Raw genomic sequence first — 24,817 nt, forward strand, 5'->3', positions numbered from 1 at the left:
GAATTGGTGCAAAATTGGTTGGAAAACTGAACTATGCGAGTGTCATTTCTAGTTTCTATTACAGTTTCAAACCTCAATTACAAAAGCTCAAACCGTGAAAATCTGGTTTCGGTTTTCGATGGTCAAAAACAATTACCAAAGGTCGGCTCACAATTTGACCTAGAAACCGTCAAAATCGAAGTGTGAGCAACCCTAACTATAAGAGTTTGTTTTGTAGATTAACAATGATCCCAACGCTGCTTCTTATTTTGTTTGATGAAATATGAATCTAAGATCTTCATATTTAATTCTTGTTCAGGGATTGTGGAAAACAACTGTATTTAGGTAAGCATGCTTGATATCTCAATATTATTCAACTCACAACTAATTAGTTTCAGTTTGATATATTAGCTTATTTTTGTATGGTTACAGGTGGTTTTGACACATCCTATGCTGCAGCAAGGTGAGTGTTTCCAGTGAAAAATCTAGTTTGGATACACATTTGTAATCTCAGTTTTGACTAGTTTGCAAATTAAATTTCAGAGCATATGATCGAGCTAGAATCAAGTTTCGAGGAACCGATGCGGATATCAATTTTGATTTAAGTGATTATGAGGAAGATCTGGCCCAGGTGGGGACAATTTAGATGGTTTTGATGGGTAGGGGTGTTCAAAAAAATCCAGATCCGAAACCGAATCCGAAATATCCGAAAATCCGTATTCGAAATATCCGAAATTTCGGATATCCGAAAACCGGATAATCCGAATTTTCGGATACGGATATGAATTTCAAAAATTTCGGATAATCCGATATCCGAAAATCAATTATTTTTATAGATATATATAGTATATGAGCATTACATTTAGTTTGAAGTATTGCAAAAATTAGGAAAAAAGTAGTAAATAATTGTATTCGTGTGAATTTATGATTGTTTTTAGTTTTAATTGTTGGAAATTTAGAAAATCGAATATAAGTGTAGTTTTAATCTATACACGGAAAGGATTTTTTGATTTTTTTTATAAATTCGGATATCCGTTTGGATATCCGAATCCGTATCCGAAATTTCGGATATCCGAAAATAGGATATGGGAGGCTCGCATGGGTCAGTTACTTGGGAAAAAGTAAGCAAAAAGTACTTGTTACTTTTGATGAAACAATATAGCTTTAAATTAGATTAAAATGTTTGGTTGCAGGTATGTTTACCTTGGATTATTCGAAAATGAAGTAGAAGCTGCAAGGCTATTGGAAGTTTTGTGATTACACAATAGTCATCTCAAGTTTGTATAGTTTATTTTCCTACATAACCCGCAATTTTTTCTCTCTATTCAGGGCTTATGATAAAGCTGTTGTTAAATGTAATGGAAAAGAAGCTATCACTAACTTTGAGCCGAGTACTTACAGTTACGGTGTAGATATGAATTAGGGAGGAAAGAATGAAGGTACTAATGTTTGCTTAAAAGTAGGGCTGTAAACGAATGGACGAACAAAACCTTGTTCGTGTTCGTTTGTTAAGAAATATATGTGTTTATGAACCATTCATGAACACTTACCGAACAAGATTTTATGTTCGTGTTCGTTTGTTAAGGAAATGAATGTGTTCATGTTCGTTTGTTAATTTTAGCCAATGAACGAAAACGAACGTTCATGAACACAAATGGAAATAAACGAATACAAACAAAGGTTCATGAACAAAATATATGATACACAGACACGTATTAAATTTTTTTATTTGTAGTATTTAATTAAAATATAAAAATTAAAAACACTAGTTTGGATACACATTTGTAATCTCGGTTTTGACTAGTTTGCAAATTAAATTTCAGAGCATATGATCGAGCTGCAATCAAGTTTCGAGGAACCGATGCGGATATCAATTTTGATTCAAGTGATTATGAGGAAGATCTGGCCCAGGTGGGGACAATTTAGATGGTTTTGATGGGTAGGGGTGTTCAATAAAATCCAGATCCAAAACCGAATCCGAAATATCCGAAATATCCAAAAATCCGTATTCGAAATATCCCGAAATTTCGGATATCCAAAAATTCGGATATCCGAAAACCGGATAATCCGAATTTTCGGATTCGGATATGAATTTCAAAAATTTCGGATAATCCGATATCCGAAAATTAATTATTTTTTATAAATATATATAGTATATGAGCATTACATTTAGTTTGAAGTATTGCAAAAATTAGGAAAAAAGTAGTAAATAATTGTATTCGTGTGAATTTATGATTGTTTTTAGTTTTAATTGTTGGAAATTTAGAAAATCGAATATAAGTTTAGTTTTAATCTATACATGATGGGTGGTCCGTTGGACAACCCTTAAATGGTTTAAAAAGATTAAAATTCCAGGCTTTACTTGGTTATTTGCTTGAACTTAGTAACTACGAGTGTTCGTGTGTTTTACAGGTAAATCGCTTAATTCGGTTAAATTGGAACCGAGGCTACGATAGATATAAAAAGGCAGCAAGCACATGTGAAGAAGCAGGCATCACATCATGTGGTTTTAGGGTTTTGACAACATAATCATCATCCTAAAATCAACATATCATCATCTCGTGAGTTGGGGTCTTGGAGTTGGTGAGAAAATACAAGACATCATGTGGGCTTGACTTTCATGAAAGATATATCAACATCATCAGCAACATCACATCAATATCATCAATTACATGGGGAGTAGATTTGGAAAGCATTCAAAGGAATAATACTAGTATTACTTTTAGAAAGTCACGTGGACTTTGAAGGCTACACATGGACTCCTCTTTGGGCCGAATAGAAGATAGACACGCATATGAGAGATGGGCCGCACATGGGTTTGGCCGGTTTAGGAAGGTTTGTATTTCTTTGATGGCACATGGTCAGCAAACAAACATCATCATCACACCATCTAAGCCGACATATGCACATGGGCGACAGACCATCTAGGGGGGCTTCGAAACTTGTGAGCTGACTTTGGCATCCATATTGTCAGGTGCACATGAGGCTTTGTTCACAAGACTCTTGGTTGATTGGGCCAACAATACAAGTTGTGGACTAGGTGACATGTATGTTATGGGCGGCTGACTTGTGGAGTTGTTGGATTGGGCCGCGAAGCAACAACATCAAGGATTGGGTTATGTGGACGGTAAGAAAAGACAACAATGATCATCATCATTTGACTTCTTGGGGCGGCACAAGTGACATTGAGGCACAAAGCAAAACCATCAGGCGGTCGCCGTAAATTACGGTTCCACCGTAATTTACGGTGGACCTGATTTTGGCAAAGTTCCCACCGTAAATCAGACAATACACACCGTAACGCATTTAAGTCCACCGTAAATTACGGTGGAGCCGTAATTTACGGTGGTGTCTGCGTGAAAAAATGTAACTGCCCTCTTAAATCAGTTTGATGGTGTCTTTTCATTATGCTTCATCATTGAACGGTTAGAGAACTCACTAGGGGCGAATTTGGTTGTGCTTGCTTGTTTTTGAACAATTTCTATCATTCGGTTTGTATTTTCGATTCGCATGAACATTGGATTTGCTATTATGATGATTCACCAAGCCATGTCCGGCTAAACTCTTCGGTGATCATCTTAGGTGAAGGTTTCTTGAACTTTTGTGTGTTTTATTTCTGAATTTCTAGAATGATAACTTGCATTGCTTGAGTATCATGGTGTATGTTTGGTTGATTGTAATTTGTTAATCGATATTGCAATTTCTAGTCTTAATCGTACGTTCTTGGTGCCGTTGGCAATCGAGATATCACGGGAAGGGTTAGGGTTGGTTATTGATTAATTGGTCATCGGGAAACAACCTCGCGTTTATATAATCCGAGTACTTTGTTCCCTTTTATCACTTCAATTATCTATACACGAGTTATGTCTATGTAACTCTTTCTAGTTGGAGTTACACACAATTGTTCAAAGAAACTGAAACCTAAGATGATCATTGTTCTCTCCTAATCTGTTTTACAACCAACATTTGATTTGAAATTAGTTTTTAATTTAGTTTTCTAAAACAACAATCCAAACTCTTGAATTTTAATTTCTGCAATTTAGTTTAATTTTAGTTTAAGTACAAAGCTATACAATTGACATACCTTCCACATACTCCCTGAGTTCGATACCCTCTTACCACTATCTATAGTTGTTTTGGGGATTAAATTTGCGTGACCCACGACTTCACGTCAAATTTTGGCGCCGTTGCCGGGGAGTAGTGCGCAACGTGTGTTAGTTTAATAGTTTTGTTTTGTTATTTTCGGGTTTACGTTGGTTGTGTTTAGTGTGCAGGTACTTCAGGTGTATGCATACTAGAGGCTCTCACAGGTCATCACCGCTATCGTTTGATCCGGAAATTGAAAGAACGCTAAGACAAAACAGAGTTTAAGTACGAGAAAACAAAATCATCGGTTCACCCACTTCACCCATCACACCGAGAAACATCATGGCTGATTCTCAAATTCCACCTACAACGGGTCAATCATCCTCACCCTTTATACCTACTTCCACCCAACCATCACCAAATACCACATTACCTAATACCACCGCTGAATTTACACCATCCAATGTCACCCAACCAATCACCGCTCAAACTGAGCCTACCATCACCTACAACCCATCCACCACAATCCCACCATTATCCCATTTCTTTCCCCCAACTACGGGTCAATCATCATCCACTTTCACAATTGCACCAAACTCAACTATTGTGCATACTACTTCATCCTTTAGACCACAACAATCGGGTTTTCAGTATTCGACCATCCCATTTGGGCAAACTTCGGGAATTCAAGGAGATGGTTATGATGAGGGATTTGAAGATTTTGAGGGGTATGATGATGATGGGTACGCTTATGGAGGTTATGGTGATCAAGGGGAGTTTGGGTATGTGCAAAATCAATCTCAAGGGATGGCAAGTGTTGGTGGAATGCCACAACAACAACTTATACCACAACACATTCGGCCAAGACCTCAAGGGCCACCAATGCCACAACCTATTCCATTGCAATAAGTCCGGCCACAACATGTACAACCACAATTTCAAAGACCACCTCAACGCCCACCGATGCGACAACAACAGTTTCAACAACCAATCGCAGCACAAGGGCAAGTACCAAGGCCAAATGGTCCTATTATTCCAAGAGGTAAGTATGGTGTACCAAGGAGACACCTTAGAGAAAATGTGAGGGGCATTGAAGCACATTTTCGGCGGGTAATCACGCAAAACCCTTCACCGGTAGTCATTCCTCATAATGATCAAGGGCGAACATTTGAAGTAAGAACCAACTCTTTGCAAAGTTTACCAAAGTATAAGGGGTTAGCAACGGAGGAGCCTTATTTTCATTTAGAGGCTTATGACTCGATTTGCAACACTCTTGGGAGTCAAGGGTTTTCGGCCGACGATATTAAATTGGTTTTGTTCCATTTTTCCTTGGAAGAGAAGGCGAAAAAATGGTTCTACACGTTACCTTCGGCATCCATATATACATGGGGGGAGATGCAACAAACTTTCTTGGATGAGTTTTACACCGCCCAAAAGACCAACGATGCAAGAAAGGGGTTGAGAAGCTTCCAACAACAACATGGTGAGATGTTTCATGAGGCATTCGAGCGTTTCAACATGATGATTAAAAATTGCCCTCATCATGGAATTGAATTATGGGAGTTGATGAATGCCTTTCACGAGGGGTTGAGTGCCGAAGATGCACGTGATTTGATGTCTATTACCGGTGGGACGTTTGGAACAAATTATGAGAACGATGATTGGGAGTTCTTGGAAAGCATGGCAACTACATCAAGGAGGAAAGCTCAAGCCTCAAGAAGAGCCCGACCGACCACTACCCGACCTCAAGTGCACGCCATAGATGATGGTAATGTTCAAACTACTAACCAAATTTATGATGTTTGTGCTTTGTGTAATGAAATAGGTCATGCGGCTGAAAATTGCCAAGGGATGTTGGAAGGGCAATATGAAGAGGTGCATGCGGTACAAGGTCAAGGTCAAGGAGGGGGTGGTAGAAACTACAACAACATGAACTCTAATACTTACCACCCCGGGTTGAGGAACCACCCAAATTTTCGCTATGGGAACCCTTCAAATCAAGCTAACCCGAATTTCCAAGGAAACCAAGGATTTCAAAGGCAATATCAAACGGGTCAAAGCTCTTCGGGTGGAAATGAGATGATGGAGATGTTGAAGGCGATGCAAAGTGAAATGCAACGAATGAATCAACGTGATGAGGTTCGGATGCAAAAGGACGAGGTTCGTGACAAAAGCATCCAATCGTTGACCACTCAAATGGGTCAACTTGCGAGTGACGTGGCGATTTTAAAGAAAGCAAAAGGCCAGCTACCGAGTGATACGGTGCCAAATTCCAAGAACATAAAAAGCATTAACATCAATGTGGTAAGCACCGTTCCTAGTACCGAATTTAATGAAAATGTCTAACTTCTTCGTGTCAAGTGAATGCAGGTTTGGAAAAAGATGCCGAAGTCGAGAATGATAAAGAGTATGGAGTGCCAATCGTGCCTATCCGTGTGGGAAAATTAAAAATCCCTCACGCATTGTTGGACTACGGGGCAAGTGTGAGTGTGCTACCAAGCGATTTATACGATATGTACGACTTTGGTCCACTCGAAGGTATAGACACCATGGTGAGCTTAGCGGATGGAAGTTGGAGGCGTCCACGGGGAATGGTTAGGAATGTTAAGATTCAGTTGGGAGAATTTGAATACCCGGTGGATTTCCTAGTTTTGGACTATGCTTCTACCAATATGGCATCACAACAAAGGGTAATTTTAGGTCGACCGTTTCTATACGCAGCAAATGCTCATATTAATTGTAGAGACGAGATTATTACCATGACCGAAAAGAACCGTAGGTTGTATTTTGATGTTCAAACTAGAGGGATTAGTTATGAGTCCATTGAGAGGAAGGGTGATGAGTCTAGTGACTGTATGAAAAATGTGTTACCACGAATGAGAAAAAAAGCACCCACCGGACCGTGAAGAAACACATATTGGTGCGAGCGAGAGTGTATTGGATTACCCACCGAGTCAAAACAAGATGGATGCATTTTGCTCAATGGCACAAGGAAGTGTTGGAGATGGCAGGAACCGATTCTTTGAGCCACCATAAATGGGAGTGGCGTGGTCTGGCTGAAGACTTGAAACTTAGCGCTGCTCGGGAGGCAACCCGGCATTTTATATTGATCTTACTGTTTTTATTTTTCTATGTTTCAGGGCCATGGCGGCATTCAAGTGTGGGGAAGATGTGCGGAGAGTTGCGTGAAGGTGATGATTGGAAGTCGGATTATTTACAACATCTGTTGTGTCAAACTTCACCAGGTCAATGTACTCTTTCCTTAGTCTTGTTATGTTCTTTAGCTTTGAAATATTGGTAGTTAGTTTGTTTGCTTTATGATAAAAAAATTTGGGATTTGAGAGTATTAGCGAAAGCTAATGTTTTTTTTTTAGAAGCGATCTTTCCCTCAAAACCATACATTGGGACAATGTATCCCAAGTGTGGGGATGAGGGGAAATTTTTGAGAATTTTAAAAAATTGTGAAATCAAGCGAAAAATTGTCGAAATTTGAACACTTGATATTGTTCCACTTGACATACCGACACCCATTTCTAGTCCTTTCTTGGTGAGAGTTTGAGCCACATATGATTATTAATATGTTTTCTTTGTTTTGAGTGGCGGTGTGTTGATTGTGTTAATAGAACTTGTGTATGAATTCTTGTTAAATCCTAGAGTTAGCATGCTTTTGAAAATGATAGGGGACTTTTAGGTAGCCTCGTCTAGACGTGTGAGAGTGTGGGATTGGTGGGTTGGACCTCATACTTTATATATATGAGCTTGGTATTGTGAGGGGTGGGGGTTTGGTCTTTAGAAAACCATGTTTGAGCCTTATACCATTCGGTTGTGACCCAAACCTACTTCCTACAAAATTTTACCTATTGAGATGACCCGGTTTAGGAGATTTAGTATGTAGTATTGATGTTCTTGTATATATTGTTGAGTTTGATGTGTTATAAAAAAAATGAAATGAAAAAAAAAGAGAAAGGAAAAAATACAAAAAGAAGTATTTAGTTGCAATAGTAGTTGAGATGTTGAAGAAGTTTTGTATATATTTGGTGTTTGCATCGTAGTAGTAGAAATAAAAAGTCGGGTCAAATCAATTAGCTCTTTTATATATATTCCATCATTTTCCTACCTTTACACCTAGCCCCGTTACAACCCGTAAGTTCCTTTGATTCGAAAGCATGCTAGATATTTGTTAGGAGGAGACTTGGTTTTTATACAAGCTTATTGTCGCACAAAAACACACACGCATTGAGTGGTTTAGCTTTATGTGCTAATATTTCTTGTCACCGAGAGATTTTTGTGAGGGGTGTGTCTTGTGGTGTGATAAAAAGTTAGTAAAAGGACGATACATTTTAGTTTGGTTTACACGTTGATCGCTTGTGTTGTTGAAATAATTTTCAAACGGGTTGCTTGGGACAAGCAACGGGTAAGTGTGGGGATGTGACGGGTGGTCCGTTGGACAACCCTTAAATGGTTTAAAAAGATTAAAATTCCAGGCTTTACTTGGTTATTTGCTTGAACTTAGTAACTACGAGTGTTCGTGTGTTTTACAGGTAAATCGCTTAATTTGGTTAAATTGGAACCGAGGCTACGATAGATATAAAAAGGCAGCAAGCACATGTGAAGAAGCAGGCATCACATCATGTGGTTTTAGGGTTTTGACAACATAATCATCATCCTAAAATCAACATATCATCATCTCGTGAGTTGGGGTCTTGGAGTTGGTGAGAAAATACAAGACATCATGTGGGCTTGACTTTCATGAAAGATATATCAACATCATCAGCAACATCACATCAATATCATCAATTACATGGGGAGTAGATTTGGAAAGCATTCAAAGGAATAATACTAGTATTACTTTTAGAAAGTCACGTGGACTTTGAAGGCTACACATGGACTCCTCTTTGGGCCGAATAGAAGATAGACACGCATATGAGAGATGGGCCGCACATGGGTTTGGCCGGTTTAGGAAGGTTTGTATTTCTTTGATGGCACATGGTCAGCAAACAAACATCATCATCACATCATCTAAGCCGACATATGCACATGGGCGACAGACCATCTAGGGGGGCTTCGAAACTTGTGAGCTGACTTTGGCATCCATATTGTCAGGTGCACATGAGGCTTTGTTCACAAGACTCTTGGTTGATTGGGCCAACAATACAAGTTGTGGACTAGGTGACATGTATGTTATGGGCGGCTGACTTGTGGAGTTGTTGGATTGGGCCGCGAAGCAACAACATCAAGGATTGGGTTCTGTGGACGGTAAGAAAAGACAACAATGATCATCATCATTTGACTTCTTGGGGCGGCACAAGTGACATTGAGGTACAAAGCAAAACCATCAGGCGGTCGCCGTAAATTACGGTTCCACCGTAATTTATGATGGACCTGATTTTGGCAAAGTTCCCACCGTAAATCAGACAATACACACCGTAACACATTTAAGTCCACCGTAAATTACGGTGGAGCCGTAATTTACGGTGGTGTCTGCGTGAAAAAATGTAACTGCCCTCTTAAATCAGTTTGATGGTGTCTTTTCATTATGCTTCATCATTAAACGGTTAGAGAACTCACTAGGGGCGAATTTGGCTGTGCTTGCTTGTTTTTGAACAATTTCTATTATTCGGTTTGTATTTTCGATTCGCATGAACATTGGATTTGCTATTATGATGATTCACCAAGCCATGTCCGGCTAAACTCTTCGGTGATCATCTTAGGTGAAGGTTTCTTGAACTTTTGTGTGTTTTATTTCTGAATTTCTAGAATGATAACTTGCATTGCTTGAGTATCATGGTGTATGTTTGGTTGATTGTAATTTGTTAATCGATATTGCAATTTCTAGTCTTAATCGTACGTTCTTGGTGCCGTTGGCAATCGAGATATCACGGGAAGGGTTAGGGTTGGTTATTGATTAATTGGTCATCGGGAAACAACCTCGCGTTTATATAATCCGAGTACTTTGTTCCCTTTTATCACTTCAATTATCTATACACGAGTTATGTCTATGTAACTCTTTCTAGTTGGAATTACACACAATTGTTCAAAGAAACTGAAACCTAAGATGATCATTGTTCTCTCCTAATCTGTTTTACAACCAACATTTGATTTGAAATTAGTTTTTAATTTAGTTTTCTAAAACAACAATCCAAACTCTTGAATTTTAATTTCTGCAATTTAGTTTAATTTTAGTTTAAGTACAAAGCTATACAATTGACATACCTTCCACATACTCCCTGAGTTCGATACCCTCTTACCACTATCTATAGTTGTTTTGGGGATTAAATTTGCGTGACCCACGACTTCACGTCAATACACGAAACAGATTTTTTGATTTTTTTTATAAATTCGGATATCCGTTTGGATATCCGAATCCGTATCCGAAATTTCGGATACGGATTCGGATATTAATATTCACTATCCGAAATTTTCGGATATCCGATTTTCGGATATCCGAAAACCGGATAATCCGATCTTGAACACCCCTATTGATGGGTAGTATTTGTAAGTTCCATGATCATTGTAAGTTTTAGCTTTTGAATACTGATGTAACAGATAAAGAATATGTCGAAAGAAGAATTCATTCATATATTGCGTCGACAGAGTAACGGATTCTCACGTGGAACTTCAAAATACCGAGGAATAACCCTTCACAAATGCGGTAGATGGGAGTCTCGCATGGGTCAGTTACTTGGGAAAAAGTAAGCAAAAATTACTTGTTACTTTTGATGAAACAATATAGCTTTAAATAAAATTAAAATGTTCGGTTGCAGGTATGTTTACCTTGGATTATTCGACAATGAAGTAGAAGTTGCAAGGCTATTGGAAGTTTTGTGATTACACAATAGTTATCTCAAGTTTGTAGAGTTTATTTTCCTACATAACCCGCAATTTTTTCTCTCTATTCAGGGCTTATGATAAAGCCGTTGTTAAATGTAATGGAAGAGAAGCTATCACTAACTTTGAGCCGAGTACTTACGGTTACGGTGTAGAAATGAATTAGGGAGGAAAGAATGAAGGTACTAATGTTTGCTTAAAAGTAGGGCTGCAAAAGAACGGACGAACAAAACCTTGTTCGTGTTCGTTTGTTAAGAAATATATGCATTTACGAACCATTCATGAACACTTACCGAACAAGATTTTATATTCGTGTTCGTTAGTTAAGGAAATGAATGTGTTCATGTTCGTTTGTTAATTTTAGCCAATGAACGAAAACGAACGTTCATGAACACAGATGGAAATAAACGAATACAAACAAACGTTCATGAACAAAATATATGATACACAGACACGTATTAAATTTTTTTATTTGTCAGAATTTGGAGTATTTAATTAAAATATAAAAATTAAAAACACTAGTTTGCATACACATTTGTAATCTCGGTTTTGACTTGTTTGCAAATTAAATTTCAGAGCATATGATCGATCTGCAATCAAGTTTCGAGGAACCGATGCGGATATCAATTTTGATTTAAGTGATTATGAGGAAGATCTGGCCCAGGTGGGGACAATTTAGGTGGTTTTGATGGGTAGGGGTGTTCAAAAAAATCCAGATCTGAAACCGAATCCGAAATATCCGAAAATCCGTATTCGAAATATCCGAAATTTTTCGGATATCCGAAAATCTAGATAATCCGAATTTTTGGATTCGGATATGAATTTCAAAAATTTTGGATAATCCGATATCCGAAAATTAATTATTTTTTATAAATATATATAGTATATGAGCATTATATTTAGTTTGAAGTAATGCAAAAATTAGGAAAAAAGTAGTAAATAATTGTATTCGTGTGAATTTATGATTGTTTTTAGTTTTAATTGTTGGAAATTTAGAAAATCGAATATAAGTTTAGTTTTAATCTATACACGAAACGGATTTTTTGATTTTTTTTTTTATAAATTCGGATTTCCGTTTGGATATCCGAAATCGGATATCCGAAATTTCGGATACGGATTCGGATATCAATATTCACTATCCGAAATTTTTGGATATCCGAAAACCGGATAATCCGATCTTGAACACCCCTATTGATGGGTAGTATTTGTAAGTTCCATGATCATTGTAAGTTTTAACTTTTGAATACTGATGTAACAGATGAAGAATCAGTCGAAAGAAAAATTCATTCATATATTGCGTCGACAGAGTAACAGATTCTCATGTGGAACTTCAAAATACCGAGGAATAACCCTTCACAAATGCGGTAGATGGGAGGCTCGCATGGGTCAGTTACTTGGGAAAAAGTAAGCAAAAATTACTTGTTACTTTTGATGAAACAATATAGCTTTAAATAAGATTAAAAAGTTCGGTTGCAGGTATGTTTACCTTGGATTATTCGACAATGAAGTAGAAGCTGCAAGGCTATTGGAAGTTTTGTGATTACACAATAGTCATCTCAAGTTTGTAGAGTTTATTTTCCTACATAACCCGCAATTTTTTCTCTGTATTCAGGGCTTATGATAAAGCTGCTGTTAAATGTAACGGAAGAGAAGCTATCACTAACTTTGAGCCGAGTACTTACGGTTACGGTGTAGATATGAATTGGGGAGGAAAGAATGAAGGTACTAATGTTTGCTTAAAAGTAGGGCTGCAAACGAACGGACGAATAAAACCTTGTTCGTGTTCGTTTGTTAAGAAATATATGTGTTTACGAACCATTCATGAACATTTACCGAACAAGATTTTATGTTCGTGTTCGTTTGTTAAGGAAATGAATGTGTTCGTGTTCGTTTGTTAATTTTAGCCAATAAACGAAAACGAACGTTCATGAACACAAATGGAAATAAACGAATACAAACAAACCTTCATGAATAAAATTTATGATACACATACACGTATTAAATTTTTTTATTTGTCAGAATTTTGGAGTATTTAATTAAAATATAAAAACTAAAAACACTAATGAACTATCGAACATAAGCGAACATGTCACAGAACGTTCACGAACACGTCACAAAACGTTCACGAACACAAATGAACGAACGCGACCTCTGTTCATGTTCATTCATTTAATTAAATGAAGGAAATTTCTTGTTTGTGTGTTTAACAAACGAACGAACACAAACGAACTTTCCACCGAACGATTCACGAACTGTTCGTTGAATGTTTGGTTCGTTTGCAGCCCCACTTACAGATTCCGTGTCTTCTTTCCTATTGAACCGAAGCAATTATTGGTCAGCAGGTAGTTTCAATCTTGATCTGAATCTGGATATCAGTTTTACCTCTTGTGAATCGCTTTATGGTAAACGACCAAAGGTGTGTGCAAACCCCATCTTTGTATAACATTCCCACCATGATTATGTAGTAACAGTTCATTGAGTTCTACATGATTTGTTTGTGATGATTATGAACTAATAGTGAATTTGTGATTATATATAACGGCAGGAAACGACAGGAATTGGGGTCTCGAACACATCGTGGCAAATGCAAACGGCGATTGGTCATAATGTGGTTGTTGCCTCTAACGCAACATCATCAGGATTCTACTCTTCTGTAATCAAGTTCAGCGACCCAATTCTGTTCAACATAAACATGCATAACAAGGCTTCTTCCCAATACTAAATCAGTCAAACTAATCAGTCAAATATATGTTCAGTGGGGTAATATAGACCTATAATTTTAATCTCTTTGATATGCTTATATAGATGACTGCACAAACTATAATATCACCGAATTCATTATGTTTCACTATTATAATAACTTGTTTGAAATAATATGAAAACGCAAAGCCAATTCCGAAACCATGTCGAATGACAAGCACCCAAATTTTTTTTTCTTTTGAAAACATAAACAGTACAGATTTAAAATGGAGGGTTCACTTCATATAATTAAACCAGAGATAAGTTAGAAAGGTGAATAATTTACATTCCAAATACCCGAGTGTATACATCGCCAGAACTCAGCATCTGAAACTTATAATCACCATACCCCGGCTGTAATTTCTCCAACCCGAATCTCCCATTCCCATGAATTCGTTTCTGCAAGCCTCCGACTTTGTTTCTAGTGTTAACTTGTTGAGCCCCATCTAAGTGTAATTGCCGATACCTGTTTGTTATATGACCATTTGAAAACTTGGGATGTAAGTAATGTTGGTGTGTGTAGCTGATAGAGATCGGAGGGTGACTTTCTGAACTCAGATCTGGAATTGAAAGAGAATAAGAAATTGGCGGGAAGATTTCATTAATAAGAACAAACGAAAACGGAAATTACAGAGATAATTCCAGGGCTACTCCCTCTCTCACTGCAAACGCAAGAGCCCTAACAAATGTAACACCTCGCAAAATCATGTCCAATACAATGATGACACGTGTTATAAACTTTAAACGTGTAATGAATTGATTTTGAGGGATTAAAGTTGACAAACAAGGAAAAGATGTATGTGGAAGGATCAAAAGTGTCAACATGTGAAAACTATGCTTTTCAATAACCTTACACGATGCTTGTACTCTTGAACGAATAAATTATGAAACGTATGAAGCCGTTTGTGAAAGAAAGTGAAAGTTTACAAGACACGGGGGTTAAACGTGTCAACATGTTAAATTACTACCTCTGAGTGACCTTTTAACGAACCCGGGGCTTTGTAACGGTTGATTATGCTCTCAAGAACAAGTGACGAAAAATTCACGAGGTTTCGATATCGTTTGGTATTAAATACGTTAACTTTCGTAAATAAAGGGTTAAAAGCGTCAACATGGTGAAACTAGTGTTTTCAGTTATCCTTTAACGAAACCGGACCTAACGATGTTTGATTATAACCTTAAGATCATCCACATTCTAACTTTATGGGTTAAAAGTGCTTAAAATAGAGGTTCAGATGTTTTAAAAGGTTCAAGGGCCATTCTTGCCAAGTTTGAAACATGAAAACTGGTCCCCCTATGGGCTCGCGTCACGTGACCTCGAACATGGTCTGCCGTCGCGCCACGCGACGACCTGGTTTTGACAGACAACATTGTCACACCCCCAAAATCCACCTGCGGATAACACCCGCTTCGAGGGCGTGACTGACCAGGATCCAGCCACCAATTATACCGAATAATTAAATTGTTAACAAAAGTAATACTTACTAACCATAAGATTAGCAAATATCAAGTTCAGAGTTTAAGGTTTCAAGTTCAAACAGTTAATAAGTAGCGGAAGCATAAGTAAAGCAGTTTAAACAAAGTTCATAATTCAAAATAAGGTAACACCCAACACAAGGGTGAACAGACACTACACGTTCCCAAGCAGCAAGCTCCTTCGTCACGGGTTACCTGCAAAGCATGCAGTAAGGGGTCAACAATAATGCTGAGTGAGTTCACTAGTTGTCCAGTTTTAATTACCAAAAACTTGTTTCACCGGTTAATTTATCCGTTTATACATGCCATGGGGAGCTACCCCAAAAGTTAGCGACTAAACTGTTTTTCCAATACCGAATACTAGGTAACCGTTGTGTTTCCGCAGGATGCCCCGATGTCAATGTTCTATCATCATTGACGGATGCCTGAGTACATTAGTTCACGACCGATCCCAAACCAGGGCACGGTGTGAGGCTGGTAAACACCTAAATAGCGCTATCAACTAATAACCCGTTCGCCTGACCCCGGCGACTAATCGGTATTTGTAGTAGGGACTTGAGTGATAGAGTTTCGTTTAGTGCCGTTAGTTGCAATCCGTATAAACAGTAATTAACCAAAGGTTTCCCAATGACCAGGGAAGGAAAAGTAAGTTTGTTCCCAGTAACTCGGGAAGGAAATGTGAATGGTATCCCCTTTTACAAGGGGATAGGGTTGTTTAGTCTCGTGTCCCAAACCACCGGGACGCATGCTTTTAAGTTGTGAACTCACCTTAGGTTGCTCGGTAGGTTTAGGTTACTTGGTCAAACACGCTGGTCACCACGTCCTAACATGGTTACCGGTATAGGTCAGATTCGATGTACAAGCATTCACGTAAAACACATACAGGTACGTAACATGCATACAAGTAAACAGTCATGGGGTTATTGGGCCGGCCTAAACATTTAAGCAGTCAACAGCAACACATAATCCAGTCAACAGATAGCCCAAGTTAAACACATATTGGCCCAATAACCAAAATGGACAGCCCACTCGCAACAGAAGGTCTCGAGTCGCAACTAGGTGGTCTCGGCTTGTCACGCTGTGGTTGCGAGTCGCAACCGTGGTCTCGAGTTGTCACGCTGTGGTTGCGAGTCGCAACCGTCGTAGTCTCGAGTCGCAATCGTGTGGTTTCGAGTTGTCACGCTTTGGTTGCGAGTCGCAACGGCGTGGTCTCGAGTCGTAATGCCGTGGTTGCGAGTCGGAAGCTGTCATTTTCATGCACACGTGATGATGCAGAACCATCAGTCCGATTTGTACCAAGAATTCAGACCCAGATTAGGAAACAACCAATAAGGTTTCTACTAACACTTTGCCTAATCTGAATATTAGTAAACTTAGATCAAACTTTGCCATTTTTAAATCTTCAAACCACATTCAAGAAGTTCATCCTATATTCAAAGTTTTCTAGGGTTTTCACCTTAACAAAATCATACATTTATGAACCAAAATCACACATATTTTTAACAAGATTATTATGCAAGAACAAGTAAAACATACACTTTGTGACCTAGAACATAGTTTTGGTTGACCATAAGCATTCTTTAAACCACTATTCTATAGCCATTATGAACATGTTATCAAGCTTCATACATAAGGGTTTTCACATATAGTCAATCTTCACAAATCATACTAAAAGTCATGCATAACAATTTTAACTAACCATTTCTAGTTTATAAACATTTTATTTATCAAACATTCAAAGCATCTTCCACAAAATAGGACACTAACCGGTTAGAAGAAGAAGCCGAAAACAAGGAAAGAAACCGAGAAAGTAGAGTGTCCGAATGATGATCTTGACCGAGTTTCTTGTCCGGAATCCTTGAGCTTGGACCGAGATTTTGGAGAAGGAAAGTGGTGTTGTTGGGGTTTTCTAGTGGGAGAGAATAGAAGAGTGTATGTGTGGATATGTTTGGTAACAAATGAGGGAAATGGGGAAGGTGGGGATTATATACCAAGGGGTCACGAGTTGGGCTTGGGGTTTCGGCCCAAACCGGTTACGGCCCAAAGGCCCACTCGAGACCGAGTGGCCCACTCGCAACCGAGTGGTTGCGAGTCGTGGTCTCGGCTCTCAAATATATATATATAATACACATACATCACATATCATGCACAAAGGTCACGTTTTCATTTAATAATATTTATATACACAAAATATTACAAGGTGTTCGTTCGGAAAAACCTAGAGTGTCACATTATCCCCAAGTTTTAAGAACTTTCGTCCCGAAAGTTAAGGCAGCCACTGCCAAGCTAGCGTGTTTCAACGGGGTGTCACATCATCCCCCCGTTAGTTTGGAATTTCGTCCCGAAATTCGGTTGTAGCTTCAGTGCTGGGGTTTTCGTTTGGGAACAACTGGGGATACTTGGACTTCATCTGGTCCTCCCGCTCCCAGGTAAACTCTGGGCCGCGTCGTGAGTTCCAACGAACTCGCACGAGAGGTATCTGGCTACGTTTGAGGGTTTTGATCTCTCGATCCATGATCTCAATCGGTTCCTCAGTAAAGTGTAGCTGTTCATCAATCGTCAGTTCCTTAAAAGGAATCACAAGTGTTTCATCCGACAAACACTTCTTCAGGTTAGATACGTGAAATACGTTGTGTACCGCGCTCAGCTCTGCAGGCAGGTTCAATCTATAAGCAACCTTACCGATTTTCTCGGTAATTTCGAATGGTCCAACATATCGTGGATTCAGCTTGCCCCGTTTACCGAAACGAACCACACCCTTCCAGGGTGAGACTTTAAGTAGAACCCGGTCCCCGACCTGGAATTCTAACGGTTTCCTACGCTTGTCAGCGTAGCTTTTCTGACGGTCACGAGCTGCCGCCATGCGTTGCCTGATCTGGGAAATCTTTTCCGTTGTATCTACCACTAGTTCTGGGCCTGTGAGTTGACTGTCACCTACTTCCGCCCAGCAAAGAGGTGATCGGCATTTACGACCGTACAGTGCCTCAAAAGGCGCCGCCTGAATGCTAGTGTGGTAGCTGTTGTTGTAGGAGAATTCCACCAGCGGTAGATGTTTCTCCCAGTTCTTGCCAAAATCGATCACACATGCCCTAAGCATGTCTTCCAGGGTTTGGATGGTGCGTTCAGACTGCCCATCCGTTTGCGGGTGATAAGCAGTGCTCATGTCCAAACGTGAGCCAAAGGATTTGTGCATAGCTTGCCACAACTCGGAAGTAAAACGAGCGTCTCGGTCGGAAATAATAGAAGTTGGCACCCCGTGCCTGGAGACTACTTCCTTTAAATAGATTTCTGCTAAGGTAGAAAACTTGTCTGTTTCCTTAATGGCCAGAAAGTGTGCAGACTTAGTCAATCGATCTACTATCACCCAAATAGTGTCATTTCCGCGTTGAGATCTAGGTAGCCCTGTAACAAAATCCATGGAAATTTGCTCCCATTTCCACTTCGGGATTTCCGGTTGCTGGAGGAGGCCTGCGGGTTTCTGATACTCGATCTTGACTCTTGCGCATGTCAAACATTTGCCAACATAGGCTGCTATGTGGGCTTTCATGCCAGGCCACCAGTACGTGGTCCTTAAGTCGTGGTACATCTTATCTGAACCAGGATGTACTGAATAACGGGACTTATGGGCTTCGTCCATCACAAGCTCTCGTAGATCTCCGTAAAGTGGGACCCAAATGCGCCCTGCCACATAGTAGGCGCCGTCTTCTTTTTGCTCTAACTGTTGTCTCGATCCTCGCAAGGACTCAGCCCTGATGTTTTCCGGTTTCAGAGCTTCAATCTGAGCATTTCGGATCTGGGTAGGAAGACTAGACTGGATGGTAAGTTGTAACGCTCGCACGCGCTTTGGTATAGTGTCTTTTCGACTGAGGGCGTCTGCCACGACATTAGCCTTGCCCGGATGATACTTTATGGCGCATTCATAATCATTCAGAAGTTCGACCCATCGGCGTTGTCGCATGTTTAATTCCTTCTGCTTGAAGATATGCTCGAGACTCCTGTGATCGGTGTAAATGGTGCACTTGGTACCGTACAGGTAATGTCTCCATATCTTAAGCGCAAATATCACCGCTCCTAGTTCCAAGTCGTGTGTTGTGTAGTTCCTTTCGTGTGTCTTGAGTTGTCGGGATGCATAGGCAATAACTTTCTCGCGTTGCATCAACACGCAACCGAGCCCATGAATAGACGCATCGCAGTAAACCACAAAGTCGTCCGTTCCTTCAGGTAACGAGAGAATAGGAGCACTGCAGAGGTTATCCTTTAGTTTCTGAAACGCGGTTTCCTGAGCTTCACCCCACTTATAAACCATACCCTTCTGAGTAAGAGCCGTGAGAGGCTGAGCGATCTTTGAAAATCCCATGATAAATCTTCGATAGTATCCCGCCAGTCCCAAGAATTGGCGGACTTCAGTCGGGGTCTTAGGGGTAGGCCAATTCTTTATAGAGTCGATCTTTGCAGGGTCGACGTGGATTCCATCCTTGTTAACCACGTGCCCAAGGAAATGGACTTCTCGAAGCCAGAAGTCGCATTTCGAGAACTTGGCATACAGTTGCTCATTGCGAAAGAGTTCGAGGATAAGGTGTAGGTGCTGTTCGTGCTCTTCCTGACTTTTCGAGTAGATCAAGATGTCGTCTATAAACACGATCACGAATTTGTCGAGGTAGGGTTTGCATACCCGGTTCATGAGATCCATGAACACTGCAGGGGCGTTGGTCATTCCGAAGGGCATAACGAGGAATTCATAATGACCATAACGAGTTCTGAATGCAGTCTTGGAAATATCTTCATTACGGACCCTTAACTGATGGTAGCCTGATCGCAGGTCAATTTTGGAATAGTAGCTCGATCCTTGCAACTGATCGAATAGGTTGTCGATTCGAGGGAGAGGGTAACGATTCTTGATGGTAACCTTGTTCAACTCACGATAGTCAATGCACATTCGGAACGTGCCATCCTTCTTCTTGACAAAGAGTACCGGTGCTCCCCAGGGCGATGAACTAGGGCGGATAAATCCTTTATCCAATAGTTCTTGTAGTTGCGTCGAGAGTTCCTTCAATTCTGCGGGGGCTAGTCGATAAGGCGCACGAGCTATAGGCGCTGCTCCGGGAGCTAGCTCGATTTGGAATTCGACCTGACGATGGGGAGGGAGTCCAGGTAATTCCTCAGGAAATACCTCGGGGTAGTCACGCACTACTGGAAAGTCTTCAATCCTCTTTTCCTTTTCCTGCGTGTTGGTAACAAGTGCTAAGATAGCGGTGTGCCCTTTTCGTAAACACTTCTGGGCCTTCAAGAACGAGATAACGCCGGAGATTTCTCCACCTTTGCCACCTTGTACAATGAGGGGTTTGCCAGAACGGCGAGGAATACGAACTGCTTTCTCTTGACAGAGGATCTCAGCGCGATGCTTGGATAACCAATCCATACCAATAACGATGTCGAAGCTTCCTAGAGTAACAGGAAAAAGGTCGATGCTAAATGTCTGACCAGACAACTCTAGTTTGCAGCCCTTGACAACATGTGAGGCCTCGATGTTTCTACCATTAGCTAACTCGACGATATGAGGAGAACTTAGTAACGAAAGCGGACGCTTAAGCTTCTTACAAATACGTAGGGATACATAACTAGCATCGGCACCGGAATCAAATAACACAGAAACATAACGATCATCGAGTAGGAACTTACCCGTCACGACATTGGGGTCATTCCTTGCTTCACCAGCTCCAATCACGAAAGCTCTTCCCCTTGCCCCATTCCCAGCATTGTTGTTTTGATTGTTGTTCCCAGCTCCCTGATTATTGTTGCGATTCTGATTCAGTTCAGGGCAATCCTTCTTAAAGTGCCCTGTTGCCCCACATTTAAAACACGCTCGGTCGTTTCCTTGCTGCTGTTGCTGTTGGGGTTGTTGCTGATTTTGTCTTGCTGGGAGCTGACTCCTACAATCCTTGGCTTCGTGCCCCATCTTGTGGCATCGCTGACACTGGCCCTTGTTACATGCCCCATTGTGGTGTCTGTTACACTTGTTGCACTTAGGGTAGCTTCCCCGGTAGCCACCCTGTTGCTGAGTGCCCTTGTTGTTTTCAGTTTTCTTTTGCTGTGCTGGGGCCTGAGTGGGGTTAGCATCCTTGCCCTGACTTCCTTCCCACTTACGCTTGTTGTCACTAGAAGTTCCGACAGTAGCACTGATCCTTTTGGGCAATCTGCCCTCTTCTACGGCCTGATCAGTAAGTTTGTGAGCAAGTCGAACAATCGGCTGAATGGTAGTGTGGTTGGCTGAAGTTACATGGCTTCGAATTTCTGGAGCCAAACCCTTGATGTACAGTTCGATTCTTCGATACATAGGTCGAGACATGTTTGGGCAAAGAGCAGCATAGTCATTAGACAGCTTGGTGTAAGTTTCAATTTCCGACCCAACCATCTTGAGCTCATAGTACTCATTCTCAAGCTTGTGGATGTCATCCCGGTGACAGTATTCATCCTTAATCATATCCTTGAAATCCTCCCACGCAGTAGCATTTGCAGTTTCCAATCCAAACATCTGAATTTGCGCCTTCCACCAAGAAAGCGCGCTTCCTTCAAGCGTAGCAGTAGCAAATTTCACCCAATTCGCAGGGGGACATTCGCAAACAGCAAAAACAGCTTCAATTTTCTCAATCCAATGCAGAAGACCTATGGCACCCTCAGTGCCGTTGAAAGGGAGAGGCTTGCAATCCATGAAAGTTTTGAAAGTACACACTGGTGGTTGCGCAGGTGCATGCTGACCTATAGGGTGAGCTGCGAAAGCTGCAGCCACTGTGTTGAGTAGGTTAGTGAACTGAGCCTGAGTCATGTTGATGTTTCCCCTTCCACGTCCACTCATTGTCTTCATAACCAGAAAACACAGTATGAGTGTGATGCCGTAGGGTAACGAGAATGAGATAGAAGAGAGAGAGGTGTATCTATCTAATTAGGCACACTAGTATGTATAGCATAACAGGAAACATAAGGTAAGCAAATAAGTAAACACTGGTCCGAGCTATGAGGTCGAAAGTGTTGAGCCTTGCACATGGAGTGTAGTGTCGTCACGAGTCACGGGTTATAGTCTGGTTTTTCTCCAAAAAGATTTTCCCCCTTTTTAGAAAACCAAGTTCACTATAACCAATGGCTCTGATACCAATCTGTCACACCCCCAAAATCCACCTGCGGATAACACCCGCTTCAAGGGCGTGACTGACCAGGATCCAGCCACCAATTATACCGAATAATTAAATTGTTAACAAAAGTAATACTTACTAACCATAAGATTGGCAAATATCAAGTTCAGAGTTTAAGGTTTCAAGTTCAAACAGTTAATAAGTAGCGGAAGCATAAGTAAAGCAGTTTAAACAAAGTTCATAATTCAAAATAAGGTAACACCCAACACAAGGGTGAACAGACACTACACGTTCCCAAGCAGCAAGCTCCTTCGTCACGGGTTACCTGCAAAGCATGCAGTAAGGGGTCAACAATAATGCTGAGTGAGTTCACTAGTTGTCCAGTTTTAATTACCAAAAACTTGTTTCACCGGTTAATTTATCCGTTTATACATGCCATGGGGAGCTACCCCAAAAGTTAGCGACTAAACTGTTTTTCCAATACCGAATACTAGGTAACCGTTGCGTTTCCGCAGGATGCCCCGATGTCAATGTTCTATCATCATTGACGGATGCCTGAGTACATTAGTTCACGACCGATCCCAAACCAGGGCACGGTGTGAGGCTGGTAAACACCTAAATAGCGCTATCAACTAATAACCCGTTCGCCTGACCCCGGCGACTAATCGGTATTTGTAGTAGGGACTTGAGTGATAGAGTTTCGTTTAGTGCCGTTAGTTGCAATCCGTATAAACAGTAATTAACCAAAGGTTTCCCAATGACCAGGGAAGGAAAAGTAAGTTTGTTCCCAGTAACTCGGGAAGGAAATGTGAATGGTATCCCCTTTTACAAGGGGATAGGGTTGTTTAGTCTCGTGTCCCAAACCACCGGGACGCATGCTTTTAAGTTGTGAACTCACCTTGGGTTGCTCGGTAGGTTTAGGTTACTTGGTCAAACACGCTGGTCACCACGTCCTAACATGGTTACCGGTATAGGTCAGATTCGATGTACAAGCATTCACGTAAAACACATACAGGTACGTAACATGCATACAAGTAAACAGTCATGGGGTTATTGGGCCGGCCTAAACATTTAAGCAGTCAACAGCAACACATAATCCAGTCAACAGATAGCCCAAGTTAAACACATATTGGCCCAATAACCAAAATGGACAGCCCACTCGCAACCAGAAGGTCTCGAGTCGCAACTAGGTGGTCTCGGCTTGTCACGCTGTGGTTGCGAGTCGCAACCGTGGTCTCGAGTTGTCACGCTGTGGTTGCGAGTCGCAACCGTCGTAGTCTCGAGTCGCAATCGTGTGGTTTCGAGTTGTCACGCTTTGGTTGCGAGTCGCAACGGCGTGGTCTCGAGTCGTAATGTCGTGGTTGCGAGTCGGAAGCTGTCATTTTCATGCACACGTGATGATGCAGAACCATCAGTCCGATTTGTACCAAGAATTCAGACCCAGATTAGGAAACAACCAATAAGGTTTCTACTAACACTTTGCCTAATCTGAATATTAGTAAACTTAGATCAAACTTTGCCATTTTTAAATCTTCAAACCACATTCAAGAAGTTCATCCTATATTCAAAGTTTTCTAGGGTTTTCACCTTAACAAAATCATACATTTATGAACCAAAATCACACATATTTTTAACAAGATTATTATGCAAGAACAAGTAAAACATACACTTTGTGACCTAGAACATAGTTTTGGTTGACCATAAGCATTCTTTAAACCACTATTCTATAGCCATTATGAACATGTTATCAAGCTTCATACATAAGGGTTTTCACATATAGTCAATCTTCACAAATCATACTAAAAGTCATGCATAACAATTTTAACTAACCATTTCTAGTTTATAAACATTTTATTTATCAAACATTCAAAGCATCTTCCACAAAATAGGACACTAACCGGTTAGAAGAAGAAGCCGAAAACAAGGAAAGAAACCGAGAAAGTAGAGTGTCCGAATGATGATCTTGACCGAGTTTCTTGTCCGGAATCCTTGAGCTTGGACCGAGATTTTGGAGAAGGAAAGTGGTGTTGTTGGGGTTTTCTAGTGGGAGAGAATAGAAGAGTGTATGTGTGGATATGTTTGGTAACAAATGAGGGAAATGGGGAAGGTGGGGATTATATACCAAGGGGTCACGAGTTGGGCTTGGGGTTTCGGCCCAAACCGGTTACGGCCCAAAGGCCCACTCGAGACCGAGTGGCCCACTCGCAACCGAGTGGTTGCGAGTCGTGGTCTCGGCTCTCAAATATATATATAATACACATACATCACATATCATGCACAAAGGTCACGTTTTCATTTAATAATATTTATATACACAAAATATTACAAGGTGTTCGTTCGGAAAAACCTAGAGTGTCACATTATCCCCAAGTTTTAAGAACTTTCGTCCCGAAAGTTAAGGCAGCCACTGCCAAGCTAGCGTGTTTCAACGGGGTGTCACAAACATGCACAGGTGCAGGTCTCTGCGAATTTCTTCATCATTTCAGCCTTATACTCTCATAAACTCGAAACAATGGACTGTTTGATGGTTTCTAAAACCACTAGAGACACTTGTTATCACCTGGAAACAAGATATAACACCT

At 40.5% G+C, this 24,817-nt stretch overlaps 2 protein-coding genes and 1 non-coding gene across 3 annotated transcripts; 2 read left to right on the forward strand and 1 right to left on the reverse strand.

Moving 5' to 3' along the window:
• Positions 1 to 372: 372 nt before the first annotated feature.
• LOC110867033 (APETALA2-like protein 1) lies at positions 373 to 11,059 on the forward strand. Its single transcript, XM_035975062.1, has 5 exons — positions 373 to 442; positions 1,803 to 1,890; positions 10,612 to 10,757; positions 10,830 to 10,874; positions 10,966 to 11,059. Exons 1-5 carry the CDS (start codon positions 402 to 404, stop codon positions 11,057 to 11,059), a joined length of 414 nt encoding a protein of 137 aa, XP_035830955.1. The 5' UTR covers positions 373 to 401.
• LOC118480834 lies at positions 5,510 to 5,615 on the reverse strand. The gene has a single exon (XR_004863815.1). It is a non-coding gene; the product is annotated as a small nucleolar RNA R71 (small nucleolar RNA).
• A 165-nt stretch (positions 11,060 to 11,224) lies between the features above and the next one.
• LOC110867032 (APETALA2-like protein 1) lies at positions 11,225 to 13,747 on the forward strand. Its single transcript, XM_035975063.1, has 6 exons — positions 11,225 to 11,238; positions 11,470 to 11,557; positions 12,152 to 12,297; positions 12,370 to 12,414; positions 12,506 to 12,615; positions 13,233 to 13,747. The coding sequence occupies exons 1-6, from the start codon at positions 11,225 to 11,227 to the stop codon at positions 13,334 to 13,336; spliced, it is 507 nt and encodes a 168-aa protein (XP_035830956.1). The 3' UTR covers positions 13,337 to 13,747.
• Positions 13,748 to 24,817: the final 11,070 nt, after the last annotated feature.

This window comes from Helianthus annuus, chromosome 7 (genome assembly GCF_002127325.2).
Source record: "Helianthus annuus cultivar XRQ/B chromosome 7, HanXRQr2.0-SUNRISE, whole genome shotgun sequence".
NCBI lineage: Eukaryota > Viridiplantae > Streptophyta > Magnoliopsida > Asterales > Asteraceae > Helianthus > Helianthus annuus.

Excerpts from the sequence above, each read along its gene's own strand:
- LOC110867032 (XM_035975063.1), top strand. Across the intron at positions 11,558-12,151 it reads ATGAGGAAGATCTGGCCCAG|ATGAAGAATCAGTCGAAAGA; the intron begins GTGGGGACAATT and ends CTGATGTAACAG. Across the intron at positions 12,616-13,232 it reads TTGGGGAGGAAAGAATGAAG|CAGGTAGTTTCAATCTTGAT; the intron begins GTACTAATGTTT and ends ATTATTGGTCAG.
- LOC110867033 (XM_035975062.1), top strand. The coding sequence starts at position 402 with ATGGTTACAGGTGGTTTTGACACATCCTATGCTGCAGCAAG. Across the intron at positions 443-1,802 it reads ACATCCTATGCTGCAGCAAG|AGCATATGATCGAGCTGCAA; the intron begins GTGAGTGTTTCC and ends ATTAAATTTCAG. Across the intron at positions 10,875-10,965 it reads AATGAAGTAGAAGTTGCAAG|GGCTTATGATAAAGCCGTTG; the intron begins GCTATTGGAAGT and ends CTCTCTATTCAG.